We start from the raw sequence: 14,827 nt of genomic DNA, 5'->3' as shown, positions 1-14,827 counted from the left end.
TCTCATCAATCAGACATTGTATTGTGCAAAGGAGAGGCTGTCATCCAGGCAGATGAAAAGGTGCATTGTGCTCTTGGTAGCATCCCAGCAATGAGAGCTTTTTCATTCTATGATTTAATCCCACCCTTGGAGATAACACAAGCATTTATGTTACTGCAATACTGCCTGTACTCCCTTATCTGCATGTGTGAGCTTTGTCACATATGCCAGCCAAGGCCACTGTCACTGTATTTGGTGGCTGCATCCACATCTTCACATCATCAGCTCCCTGCATCATGACAGGCTGTCACTTTCCACTGAGGTCCTGTCATCAGAGTAGTGTTATGAACCTGTTGGGAACCAGTCTCCCTCTCCCTCAGGATGGATATTCTCCATCCTCTTTACCTGTACTACAAAAACAGGAAAATCTGGTTTATAACAGAATATGTTGCTTTTATAATGCTGTACCCAGTCCTAATTCTATATTGCTTATTCAAATGAATTAAGTTTGTTTGTTTGTTTCTTTCGGCTTTTCCCGGTTAGGGGTCGCCACAGTGGAACTCCGGTCCACTAATGATTGGCAGTAGATTTTGACGGGCTGGCTTGCCGGGCCTAATGCACAACCTTCAACGAAGGAATGCACATTCACGCATGTCGCCACACAGAAGACGCTCTAACTGAGAATCGAACGGGCAACGTCTAACTGTGAGGCAACAATGCTACTGCAGCCCCACCACCCTATATTCAAATGAATTAATTAATTCTTCATAATGCTCTCAGTTTTTTGTAAAGTATTTTCTCTAGGCTTTTACGTACTTGGCATAGATTGGCAATATGTTTATAGTCAGAGGGGTCAGAGAGGGACTTAACTTTAGTTAGTGCTGTAGTGAGGGTATGTTTAATACTTGGAGGAATAATAATTGATGTTAGTGAGAGGATGAAAATCCATGTTACAGGTTTAGTAATAACTGGGATAACTAATCTTAGAAATTCCTGATGTAGGATACTAGCATTAGAAAGTTTTAGGGTGTTGAAGTTTTGAAGAAGTTATTTACCTCACTGCAATTAATTAATTTAAACTGAAATGGCTAAATAGCTAGTATGTGTGAAGCTGGGCATATGGAAGAATGACCGTGGAGGTTAGTAGATTTTTTTTTTACCCATTAGATTTAGTATGCTAGTTCAGGTGACTAGGCAAAGATGCTGGTTATGTTTCTTAGGCTACCCTAAATCACACAAGACTGGCTGCAGGGAACTCCTGAACTCTTTAATAGTACTTAGTTTGGTTGTCTGCTCCTAATATAGATAGATTTAGTGGAATTTACAGTAATGCATACCTGTGTTCTAAGCTGTTGGTAACAAGAAAGTTTGGAGGTGTTATATATGAATCTGCTTTTCAGTCCTTCTATGCTCGGTATCCGAATATGAAACAGATTTTAGATTCATGATTAGCCAGGGGCATAGCTGTACATTATCTCTCCTTTTCCTTTGGGGGAATAATATATCTTAAATGAAAGACAGTATGGTAAAACGATAGTTAAGCTCTGTGGTTGGACTGCTGTCCTGTAATACTGGTGTCAATTCAGTGGAATAAAATTCTGCTAATCACTTTAATTTAATGGAATCTGGAATATCTCAAATAGAAATAAGAATTAGTAGAAGTCTGCAATATTTTAATGACCACTGTATGATATTATCAGGCAATGGCCACTAAGGGCATTTGGACATATCGTGACAAAATAACAAATCTGTTCTGATGAGTTTTATATTACATTGTCTAGCAAACTGCTACTATTACTGAAGTTATTATACTTAAAAGTTTTTTCTATGAGCTGTGATAAGCTGAAAAGGGTATAACACATCCAATGCTGTGCTTTTGTATACTGAGCTAAATGTTAGGATGCCTGGCACAAATAAGTTATTTTTCTGCATTTAAAGATTTATTGGCTGCATAAGTAAAAGATAACCGATGGTACTGGAACAATGTAAAGAACACATACAAATATATTTGCCTTATTACGTGGGTAAATTTGTAGCAGTGGCCAGTTAGGTTCATTCATTATTTGAACCACATTATTTAATGAGAAATGGACTGAAATTATGGGATTTACTTTCTAACATTGGTTAAGCGGCTGAGAGTACGTGATACAGGTGAGCAAAAGTATGGTCTTTGAGTCAACATTCACAAATGGCAATGCAGTATAGCACTTGGGGCTACTGTACTCTTTAGGCTTCTTCCTTCTGATGAGATGTTAAACAAAGATCTCATCTACCTGAGTAGATGGTAGCTCAGGTGGATGCTAAGGACCCCATAACACTTATCAACAATAGAAGAGGTGACTTTATTTATAAAACAACACTTAAAATAGTTATAATATCAGCTGCAATAATTTCTTCATCCTACAGAAGAACTTAACTAAAGTTATATATATATATATCAGAAGAAAACAGTAACCTTTATCACTCATTTTTTTAATGTTTCCTCAATCCAGCCATCATTTTCCAAAGCCAAATCATTATCTAACAGCATCCATAATTACAAATTTGTATATGTAAAAATTCTGAGTAATTTCCTTACCAAATATTCCGTGTGTGGTTTTCTTTGCCATTCTTTTCCTCCACTGTTTGCCAGACATCACTCCCTCCAAGATCAATTGGCCCATTTATTTCCCATCACCGGGGGAGGGTCAGCTAGTAGGGGCCATCACTCAGACAGCCGTCGGAGTCGGTTGAGGTTTTCTGTTTTAGTTCCCCCGGCCCTAACAGTTCACACCTGGCAAGACAATAGGGAGTGTTATGCAATGGGCTGTCTAAAGAGGCTATCCTGTTGCTTCTGTAAGGGACGTTCCCAAAAACTAACCCTGCCCCTCCCTGTGTGGTACAAGCAGTGGTTTCTCCAGTCTCCACCTTCTTCAAGGTGTGAGGCAGGTATGAACTTCAGCTCTTTTTAGTCAAGAAGGGATCACTACAGGCTGGGACTGACAGTCTGTCTCAGAGATGGACTTACCGCCAAGAGGGTGTGAGTAGTATTTGCTCTAAATAATTTTCAGCTTTTAAAAGTGCTATGGCAATGACTTAGGATCAAGTGAGAGACATTTCTACTAATACCTGTACTATGAAATCTCAATGGCTGCCATGTTGTAAGATGTAAAGCAGGCCTATATGCTTTCCCGTCTGAATCTATGGGTTATTGGGGTAAAAGATTGACACTTATGCCACTGCTGTATCATGCTCCTCTCCCAAGCAGTACAGACCAGTAGAGAAAGTGCTGACATATGTTCTCACTGAGGATCTGGTTATTACATGAACACTGATGCCTTAAGCAAAAGAATGTAGAAGCATTTCCATAATGAACATCAGAGTTCAGATCCAAACTATGAGAACTGTAGAAAATGGACCAAGGTCAGTTTATAGGTTGGTCTTCTTGATACACACATCCCCAAACTATTACCTGGCAGTTCTGCTCCAAAAGGGGACTCCTTAAGGCAGAAACATAATACATAACCTGCACGCTCCTGCCACTTTAAGTAATCAGCTCTGAAATCTATGCATCTTGAAGAAAAGAAAAAAAAAACTTGATAATTTTCACCAAAAACATTCTTTCTTTACAGAGAACAGTGCCTACGTAGGAACTTTTGAGGAACTGTGAAATGGGGGCAAATGTTTAACTGTCTGTATTTCATTATAAACTGCTTAAAAAATGACTACATTGCACAAGCTGCAACTAGATAGGGACCAGCAATGCCATATGAGAAGAGGAAGAATATTCCATGACTGTAGTTCCAGGTTTATTAGCCTATTTTGTGACATATACTTAAAGCTTGGCCATTTCCACTGTAATTATACATTTTAAAAGAATATTTAACTATGTAGCTATCAGCAAATAACATTACATTGTCTAACTTTGATAACGTGTAATGAAACAAAATGTATTAACTTTGTCAGACACTGGTAGTCATCTGCTAACATGCATTACATCATATATGCAGTACCCCATTAATTATCCGCCCAACTTTACAGTTTTCTGCATTCCCATTCAGTTCTTATTTTTAAGATTTCACTATAATTTTTTTCTTTACTTGGATTTTCTCTTCAGTAGATATATAAGCTATTTGTATTATATCAGGCTAAATTCACAGGCAAAGGGTAAACTGATATGGCTAAAGCAAATCAGATTTAGAAGTGGGGTAATTCAAGCAAAAGAATGTTAAGTCACAGGTGCAAATCAGGAAGCCCTATTCCAAACCACACCAGGTTACTGCACTGTAATGCAGGACTACAAAACAGCATTCCAATGGAGTAATTTGGAATAAGGCTTTATGAGTGCACTATTTTAGTGAGGATGCTGTCTGGCATTTGGTTTAGGATTGTGGAGCTGTTAACACGCTGTTTCCATTGGTACATTGGTTTGAGGTTTGCTCCCCTCAGCTTCCATTGCTTAACTGTGTTACTCTGAGCAAGTCACTTAACCAGACACCACACCCGAGTGTGAAAAAGGTCCATGAAGAAGAGTGCTGTACCCCAGAAAACAAATACAAATAAATAAATAAATAAATAAATACATACTAAATGGTGATAAACACAGCAAGCTGTGTAGTAACAAATAAATGTTCCTCTACTTTATTAATAAATGTAGGTGACAAGTTCCTCACTTACAGAATAGTGAAGTGCTGCTTTAAACATTACCTTTTTCAACCTCTTCTCGTGTTTGTGGATTGGTCATATTTGGATAAGGGGTGGAACCCAATGTGAATGTCTCCCACAAGAGGATGCCGTAACTCCAGACATCACTTTCTGGTGTGTACCGACCTGAAATAAAGCAGAAACTGCTGTAAAAAAGACAGCAAACAACCTATATTCTCACAGTAGTTAAAAGAGTATTACTTCTGTAATGAAAGATTGTATTTCCTTGTTATGTGTAGCATTATGATAAATGTCATTTTTTAATGCCATTCTGAGACTGGTTTTCCCTATGTCAACATCATCCTCTTTAGTGACATGAACTGTTGTACTGCACAGCATTGGTCTCAACCTCTTACCTCCAGAATCAGGGACAAATTTTGAAATAATCAGAGATAATTATGGTTACTTTTTAAAATATTAGCACTATTAACCTGAGAAATTGACAAAATAAGGGGATGTGAATTAACATTAATTTTCTAAAGTAAAACAAAAATCTATAATTATCGTCATTATTTAAGTGTAAGTCCTCACTTTCCCCCTAAAATCACCAGTTTTAGGAGGGATTAAGAGGGACAGGGCAACATTTTAAGCCAAAGTCAGGGACAGTTGAGAGGTCTGCTGCACAACTTAGTTTGCATTCAAGGTTGTGTCAGTACTTCAGATGGATTTTCTAATACTTCCATGAAGCCAGGCAGACATCACGCACTGTATACTGCCCTTTAGCAAACTTTCCAGGTAAGAAGAATAGAAGCTGGAAGTCATGCTGACAACTGGAGTATGCCATTCCTATTCCCATTCCAGAACCAAAAGCAAATGGCCAGGTCTTTCTCTTAAAGAAGATCACAGAGAAGACAATTCCTGGGCCAAGACCAGCACCTAGTTTGTTGTGTCAGCAAGACAGTGATCCCACTTCATCCCAACTTCTATGCCCGATATAGTTTCTCAAGCATTCCAAATCTTAAGTACAGGCTGTCAGTTTTCAGTTGATAATCCTAAAGAAGGGCTGCTCACATAAGACAGACCCAGACTGAAGAAAAGACAGAGTGTGATAGCTCTAAAATAAACTCAGTGTTAAGCCAATGAACTTACTTTTACACAGGAGTTTTTAATGGATGGAGATAGGAGACATCATTGCAATGATTGAATGGCTTCACAAAACAAGTTAAGATTTGTTATAAGGTTAGTGTAGATCATAGTGTATGTGCTGTATCTTTAAGAAGGATATCAAGGACCGAACGAGCAAGTATAAATACCGGGCACATGCTATTCCCAGTACCATTTTGAAAGTGCAGCCAGAGAATGAGCATGTATGATTGCAGTAGTTAGTTTGTATATAAGTTACTTAAGTTAAAGTCAGTAAACTTCTATCGTGATGTGATTGTATATAATAAAGCTGCTTGACCAGAACCCACAAAGACTCTTCTGTTGTGTCCAAAGTAGGTAGAGCGACATGGTGTCAGAACTGGGATTCCAGAGAATGATATTCAGAGCCATGAGGTGTATAGATAACAGTGAAGGTAAACTAAGAGAAATGAGCATGGAAAATAGCCAAAAAAGATTCAAAGGTAATGAGAATTTGCACAAACTGCTTATTTTACAAAAAAAGATAAAACAGAGCATTCCAAGGGCACAAAGTGCATTATTAATCAATCAGGAGGCACAAAGGTTTATTAACTAAGCAAAATGCTTAAGATTAAGATATCTGATGAAATGATTATCAGGAAAGTAAAACGAGTATGTCTGATGCAAAACAAGTATGTTTAAAGCAAAATGAGTATGTTTAAAGTAAAACAAGAGTGTTTATAGGTTCATAGGTGTGTACTAGGCTAATGGGCCTGGCGCCTATATAAGCATAGCCCAAGATGATTCCCTGGCATCATGCCACCCATAGTTAGTTTGAAGCAAAACGGGCAAGTTTAGAGTAAAACTAGCACAAGAAAAGTACAATGGGCATGAAACTAGATTAAACAAGCAAAACGAATATAATAAGGGCAAAAAGGGCACATTAAGTGTAAATAAAGCAAGGTGACCGTATGTGTTTTGGTAAAGTGCTGTATTTTGGCATAACTACGACTTTGTACTGTATCAAGGGCATAACTAGAATTATTCAAAGTATCCTAAAGTGGCAAAAGGGCTTACAGTGTGTGCTTATTACTGTGCATGTATTTCAAAGAGTTTATTTGTGTGAAAAGTGCAACTATTTCATAAAGTACAGTCAAAGTATAGCCATTTCAAAACGTTTCTTGTACTAGGTGTGTCTATTCACCAACTGCTGGCATTACAGAGTGTTTCTTGCACTGTAAAGAATTGCCTAGCAAGGTTCCACCATTATGGGGAAATTTCGGTGCGCTGTGTACAGTTTATTTGCAAAGTGCAATTACTTCGAAATGTTACTGACTCCTGCCCAGTTCATTTGCATTGTACAGTTATTTGAAATGTTTCTTAAACTGATCAAGATTTCTTGCAGTACAGTAATTTTAAGGGTATTACAGTGCCTGAGAGACTTATTTCACAAAGTTCCGTTATACAGAGGCTTGTTGTGCTATTGTGCAAAGTTGCAAATACTGGCATAAATTTCTGGCATATGTGTATGTGTATATGTTTGTGCTTATTTGCAAAACCCTTCACTAGTTTGTGTTAAAATGGCAGATGGATTTTGAAAGCCCTTACCACTTGTATTTGATCAAAATGTTGCAAAGAATTGGAGAATATTTGAGCAAGAGTATATTTTTATACAAACAGCTTATTAAGACAAAGATGCATTAACCAGGGCATTCATTTTGCTAAACGTAGCAGGGTCAGAAACCATTGAAAGGCAGCATTCATTTGTGTATGCACCAGCAGTATATGAGGGAGAAGGTGAAAATCATCATATTGTTATACAGGCTGAATCAAGGGAAGGCCCCGAGTGTCTGAAGTGCAAATTCAGAGAAATGTGCAACCCCCAGACAAATATTACATTAGAGAGGCAACCAGGGGAAACTTTTGCAGCTTATATAACTGACCTGAGAAATAAAGCCAAAACCTAAAATGTGTTGGTTTGGTGACTTAAAAGATGAGTTAATAAAAGACAGGCTCGTATGTGGTATTAATAGTGCTGCTGTGAGAAAGATTTTGCTTCATGATAGTAATTTAACGTTGAGGAAAGCCACTGATATTTGTGAAATCGAGTTACAGAAAAACACACAAGTATGCTTGCAAGTGACAAGAGCATGGTTTCAGTAGGCTCGAGAGCAAATGTAGATAGCATGCAACACGTGGCAAACGGAAGTAGGCCTAAGCACATGGAAGCCACAACCCCTGCTTGTTCACCAGGGAAACCACATAGTTTTCGGGAATACCCCTTCTTCAGTGTTGAATAAATCCATTTGAGTTTAAGTACATATATATATATATATATATATACACAATAAAACAGAACCACCTGACACAGCCATCCTATAAAAATGTTCTATAAAACAAATTAATTGATTGATATATTTCCATTAAAAGTATATGTTTCCATTAAAAGTTCTTTTCAAACAGAATATATATGTATATTGACATATTTAATACCATAACACTCCTTAAAAAATAGATAAGCATATGAGATATATATATATTTAATCAAAAAACACAATATGCATTAAAATACATCTATTTAAAGATTAATGGTATTGTTTCTGTCTAAATTTTAACATTGGTTTAATGGTAACCATACTATTTAGACCTGTTTTTTTATCAGCATCCAACATTGTGATCCATTTATATTCAGAAATATCCAATTTATTAATTATATCACCCAACCTTAAGCTTCCATTTATTATTTCCAGAACTTTGAATTTGAAGTTGTGTGTTGCACCTTTCTCAATTCTGTGTTGTGTCAGTGCATTAGAGAGAATGTTTCTTCTAATCTCTGATTTGTGCTCAATAATACGATCTTTTAATGTCCTTGAACATTTACCTACATAAAATCCTGGACATTGTGTGCATGTAGCTAAATAAACAACCATTGCAGTTCTACATGTTGCTTGACATTTTATTTCATATCTTATTTTGTTTATGGGTTTTTCAATGAACCTCTGGGCACAAATATCAACACAACAGCTACAAGCATGACATGGTGATGTGCCCGCATTATAGTACTGTTTGCATCAAGTTCATCTTAAAATCTTTATAACACAACATTTTCTTTAGATTATGCATATTCCTATATGCAAACCTAGGTGTATGTCCTAAAATGTTATTTAACTCAAGTTGGGCCATCAAGACCTGCCAATTCCTTCTAATTATTGATTCAACATATTTAGTCATGTTGTTATATGTGGTAACATACCCCAGTACGCTTTGTGTATTATTATCTACTTTTTCCAAAATTGTAAACTCACCAAAAAATGGACGCGCATATGTATCTCTATTTTTCAATATATTATCTCTTATTTCCTTAACATGTCCCATATTATATCCTCAATTTTGAAATTCATTATATAATGTATCCATCTGTTGTTCACACCTATGTTGGTCGATGTTTAATCTACTAATTCTTAATAGTTGGCTTTTAATAATTCCAGAAAATATATGCCGTGCATGCATACTTCCAGCATGCGTGTATCTATTAACCTGTATGTTTTTCCTATAAACACAAGTTCCAAGCTCATTATTATAATTCTTGTGTATTTCAACATCCAAAAAAGGCATTTTAGTCCTAGTTAGATTCATTGTAAACCTTAAGAAGTCAGTAGTATTATTCAAATAAAGCATGAAGTCATTCAACTGTTGTTCATTTCCTTCCCATAAAAGAAAACAGTCATCTACAAAACGCTGATAAAACAGTATATTATTCTTATATAAATTCATTTAATTAAAAATGTATTGCTTTTCCCATTGGCTTAATACAATATTAGCGTATGTGTTTGCCATGGGCGTCCCCATGGCTACCCCTGATACTTGCAAATAAGACTGTTTATTGAATAAGAATACATTCTTTTCTAAAACAACTTATATTATACTAGATAGTACCTCAATGTCTCTCCCTTTCATTTTAGAATTCTCACATAACAAATCACGGATGGCATTAATCCCATATTCATTTAGTATCACAGTGAATATTACGGTGAACAATGATGCTATATCTATAGTTACCATTGTATATTCACAGTTCCTATTGTTGTCATACCGTTGATATAACTTCTTCAAAAAGTCACCCGTGTCTTTAATATAGCTGGGACATAATGTTAAGTATTTACTCAATCTCTCTTGAACAAAAACAGATAGGGGTTCAGTTGACCAGCCCCTCCCACACACTATGGGTCTCATTGGTGGTAGTGTTAAGGACTTATGTAGTTTGGGTGTTCCGTATATTACTGGAACTACCGGAGTTGGAACCGAAAAGTAATTAAAAAGCTCCAAGGTAATATCACCTTGTGCCTGCAGATCATAAATGAACAAATTTACCTCGCTAATAATTTTTCTAACTTCAGTGGGTGTGATTTCTTTAAATGTTTTCCTATCATCCAAAAAATCATACATCAGTTCAATATATTTAATTTTATCAAAAATCACTGTTGCTCCCCCCTTATCGGCCTGTTTGATTATAATACTCTTATTATTGGTTAACTCTCTACAAGCTTCATGCTCTTCATAAGTAATATTATAAGATCTAACTTTCAATTTCCGTTTAGCTACATCGTTATACAGCTGTCTTAAATCATCTTCACATAGAGTATTAAATGCATTTAGTATTGGAAAATTATTAGGAATAAACACACTTTTTTTCTTTAATTTATCAGGGACTGCAACTTGCACATCCCCATAAATCATTTTCAAACAAACATTTCTAGTAAATATTTTTAAGTCAGTTAGGGCCTCAACGATGGTATCATTACTGCTCGTACTGAAATTCAGGCCCTTATTTAAAAGTCTCTCCATATCATCAGTTAAATTAAGAGTGGATAAATTTATAACAGAGGTGCTTGGCTCACCAGACAGCTACGACCCTGTTTGTTGTTTGGTAATGGACTGTTGTTCTTCCTTTTCCCCGTGCCCATATTGAAATGCTGCTGAGAGTGGCCTCTCGACTGAGGGCGACTTTTGATGTCCACTTTCTCCGGCAAGTTCGGTACTATTGGTTGTGACAGGTTTAAAAAAGCCTCAGCCTGTTTCACTCTAGTATTCAAGCCCCGTGCCGAACCGCTTGTAACTTGCCGACATTCAGTAGAAGGACTCGCTACTGTAGGTGTGGTTGTCGTAACCTGATTCCGGTTGATATGACTTCTTTCGCCAATCACATTACGCGTGGTGCTTCCATCTTCATTTTCAGTCTCATGATTGGGTTTCTGTTGTGTTGAGACCTGCCCATCATGGTTAGCCGGGTTAGTTTAAATTTCAAACATGTCCAATTCATCCATTCTGTTCATTTTCTCTTTTATCTGATGTTTTGGATGTTGAAATACACAAGAATTGTAATAATGAGCTGGGAACTTGTGTGTATAGGAAAAACATACAATAGATAATAAATACACGCATGCTGGAAGTATGCATGCACGGCATATATTTTCTGGAATTATTAAAATCCAACTATTAAGAATTAGTAGATTAAACACCGACCAACATAGGTGTGAACAACAGATGGATACATTATATAATGAATTTCAAAATAAAGGATATAATGTGGGACATGTTAAGGAAGTAAGAGATAATATATTGAGAAATAGAGATACATATGCATGTCCATTTTTTAGTGAGTTTACAATTTTGGAAAAAGTAGATAATAATACACAAAGCGTACTGAGATATGTTACCACATATAACAACATGACTAAATATGTTGAATCAATAATTAGAAGGAATTGGCAGGTCTTGATGGCCCAACCTGAGTTAAATAAAATTTTAGAACATACACCTAGGTTTGCATATAGGAATATGCATAATCTAAAGAAAATGTTGTGTTATAAAGATTTTGAGATGAACTTGATGCAAACAGTACTATAATGTGGGCACATCACCATGTCATGCTTGTAGCTGTTGTGTTGATATTTGTGCCCAGACGTTCTTTGAACAACCCATAAACAAAGTAAGATATGAAATAAAATGTCAGGCAACATGTAGAACTGCAATGGTTGTCTATTTAGCTACATGCACACAATGTCCAGGATTTTATGTAGGTAAATGTTCAAGGACATAAAAGATCGTATTATTGAGCACAAATCAGAGATGAGAAGAAACATTCTCTCTAATGCACTGACACAACACAGAATTGAGAAATGTGCAACACACAACTTCAAATTCAAAGTTCTGAAAATAATAAATAGAAGCTTAAGGTTGGGTGATATAATTAATAAATTGGATATTTCTGAATATAAATGGATCACGAGGTTGGATGCTGATAAAAAAAAAAACAGGTCTAAATAGTATGGTTACTGTTAAACCAATGTTAGAATTTAGACAGAAACAATACCACTAATCTTTAAATAGATGTATTTTGATGCATATGGTGTTTTTTGATTACAATATATATCTCATATGCTTATAAAAGATAAATCTATTTTTAAGGAGTGTTATGGTATTAAATATGTCAATATACATATATATTCTATTTGAAAAGAACTTTTAATGGAAACATACTTTCAATGGAAATATATCAATCAATTAATTTGTTTTTATAGAGCGTTTTTATAGGATGGCTGTGTCAGGTGGTTCTGTTTTATTGTGTATATATATATATATATATATATATATATATATATATATATGTACTTAAACTCAAATGGATTTATTCAACACTGAAGAAGGGGTATTCCCGAAAGCTTTGTTTTATTAAAGTGTGTTTTTCTTATTCTATTCGTTTTCTTGGATATCTTCATACTCAGAATAGAAGGGATTCAGAACTGTGGTTGGGGATTGGTTCTTTGTAAACCACATAGTTTTCCAGCAAGTTCTAAGACCAGTTCAGTTAAAGGAGCATGCTCAGTGCAGTAGAGATGTGAGTCAGCAAAACCCAAGTCCAACTTTATTAACTGTCGCAATTGTGGGGCTAATCATGAATCTAAAAGAGAAAAATGCTTAGCATTTGGTCAGCAATGTGGCAAGTGTAAAAAACTGAACCATTTTCAAAAGATTTGCAAATCAAGTAAACCCTACACAGTTGTAAAGAAAGGTCACACAAAAAAGCAAGTTGATAAAGTGGAGCTGCAGCAGTCAACTTTTTATGTAGATGGTGTTTCAGTAATTGGTGAAAGAGTTAATGCAGTGAATTTACTGACAAAGAGTGAAGTGTTTTAAACAGTCTGGATCAATGGTAAATCCATAGAGTTTAAAGTAGACACTTGTTCAAAGTGTAATGTTATATTCACAGACACATTTGCTAAAGTAAGAATTAATGAACAACTCAGTGTGGCCAGTAATGCAAAACTTGTTGCTTATGGAGGTGAAGAAATTCAAACAGAAGGCTCAGTGATGCTTTCATGTTATTTGGCTAAGAACTGTTACAGTTTGTTATTCTATGTAGTCTGAAGACCAGTACAGTCATTGGGTCTGAAAGACAGTTTGAGAATGAATCTGCTTTCTTTAACCAAAGAAGTTCATCATATAAGTGCATATCCTAGTTCTAATTTTTTCCTGAAGCCATTTTCTCAGACTATGCTGACGTTTTCAGTGACAAGCTGGGCAAGCTTCAGTTGTGTATTCCATAAAGTTAGACCTAGAGGTCACTCCAGTAGTCAGACCAGCAAGAAGAGTTCCAATAGCTATGCAAGATAAAGTCAAGGCCCTGCTGGATAAAATGGTGTGGCAAGATGTAATTTGTCCAGTTACAGAACCAACTGAAAGGGTGTCATCTATGGTAGCAGCTCACAAAAAAGGCTCAGATGAAATCGGAATATGTATTAACCCAAGAGATCTGAACAAAGCATTGAAAAGACCGCATCATCCAATGCGTACAAAGAGGTCACAGCCCTAATACCGAATGCCACTGTTTTTTCTGTCTTTAATGCAAAAAGTTCATTTTGGCAAGTGATGCTTGATCGCAAATCCTCATTACTAACCACTTTTGGTAACCGGTTTGGCAGATGCAGATTCCTAAGGATGCCATTTGGAATAAATTCTGCAAGTTAAGTCTTCTAGCGTGCAATGGAGCAAATTGTTTTGGGTTATCCTTGTGCCATAATAGTAGATGATTTATTGGTTAGGGACAATGGTGAAGCACAGCATGACAGAAACCTAAAGAGAGTTCTAGACAGCATGTGAGGTAAACTTGAAGCTCAATCCTCTGAAGTGCAAATTTAGACTACCAGAAGTTACATATGTAGGTCATTTATTTACCAGTACTGGCTTGAGACCAGACCCAACCAAGCAAGCAGCTATTATTGAGATGCCAGCACCAGATAATATTCAAGCTCTACAGCATTTCCTAGACATGGTCAACTATTTAGGCAAGTATAAACCAGTCTTCAGTGAGTTGACAGCACCTTTAAGAGAGCTGATGTGCAAAGATGTTACATGGTCATGGTTAGAACGACACCAGAAGGCATTTGAAGACCTTAAGCAGAAAATTGCCACCCCACCTACATTAAGATACTATGATGTAAATAAACCAGTCACTCTTTCCTGTGTTGCTTCAAAATTTGGTCTTGGCGCAGTTATTCTTCAAGAGGGCAGACCACTATCCTCTGAATCTAGAACACTTACCCAAAATGAAATGCAGTATGCTCAAACTGAGAAAGAACCTTTGGCAATAGTATTTGCATGTTCCAAGTTTCATGATTATATTTATGGTCGAGCTATTCAAATTGAAACTGACAACCAATCTGTAGTTACTATTCTAAAGAAGCCTATGCATTCAGCTCCGGCGAGATTACAAAGAATGATGCTCAAATTGCAAAAGTACAACTTCAAAATGGTCTATATGAAAGCCAAACTACTTTATCTAGCTGATGCCTTATCAAGATCACCCAGAAATACGATGTAACAACTTGATGCAGAGAATTTTGAGTTTGATGTGATGGCAGAGCATAGTTTCTCTACCACTAGACTTGATGAGCTGAGAGATCATACAAAGACTGATCCAATTTTGCAAAAGCTCAATCACTATATTAATGTAGGATGGCTGTCACAGCAATCTAGTGTACCACCAGAAGTGCAAACCCATTTTTCTTACCGAGATGAAATGTTGAAGGAAGAGGACATTATT

General features: G+C 36.3%; 1 protein-coding gene across 2 annotated transcripts in view; it reads right to left on the bottom strand.

Moving 5' to 3' along the window:
• Window positions 1-14,827, bottom strand: part of FES (FES proto-oncogene, tyrosine kinase) — a 1,834,337-nt gene that overhangs the window by 63,402 nt on the left and 1,756,108 nt on the right. For both annotated transcript variants that reach the window (XM_044078263.1, XM_044078264.1), the window contains exon 19: window positions 4,666-4,788. In XM_044078263.1, coding sequence (XP_043934198.1) covers window positions 4,666-4,788 — 123 coding nt within the window. The remainder of the gene's footprint in view (window positions 1-4,665; window positions 4,789-14,827) is intronic.

Source organism: Protopterus annectens, chromosome 7.part0 (genome assembly GCF_019279795.1).
Source record: "Protopterus annectens isolate FY-2018-M chromosome 7.part0, PAN1.0, whole genome shotgun sequence".
In the NCBI taxonomy this organism is placed as follows: domain Eukaryota; kingdom Metazoa; phylum Chordata; order Ceratodontiformes; family Protopteridae; genus Protopterus; species Protopterus annectens.
This window is presented reverse-complemented; position numbering and strand designations above follow the sequence as displayed.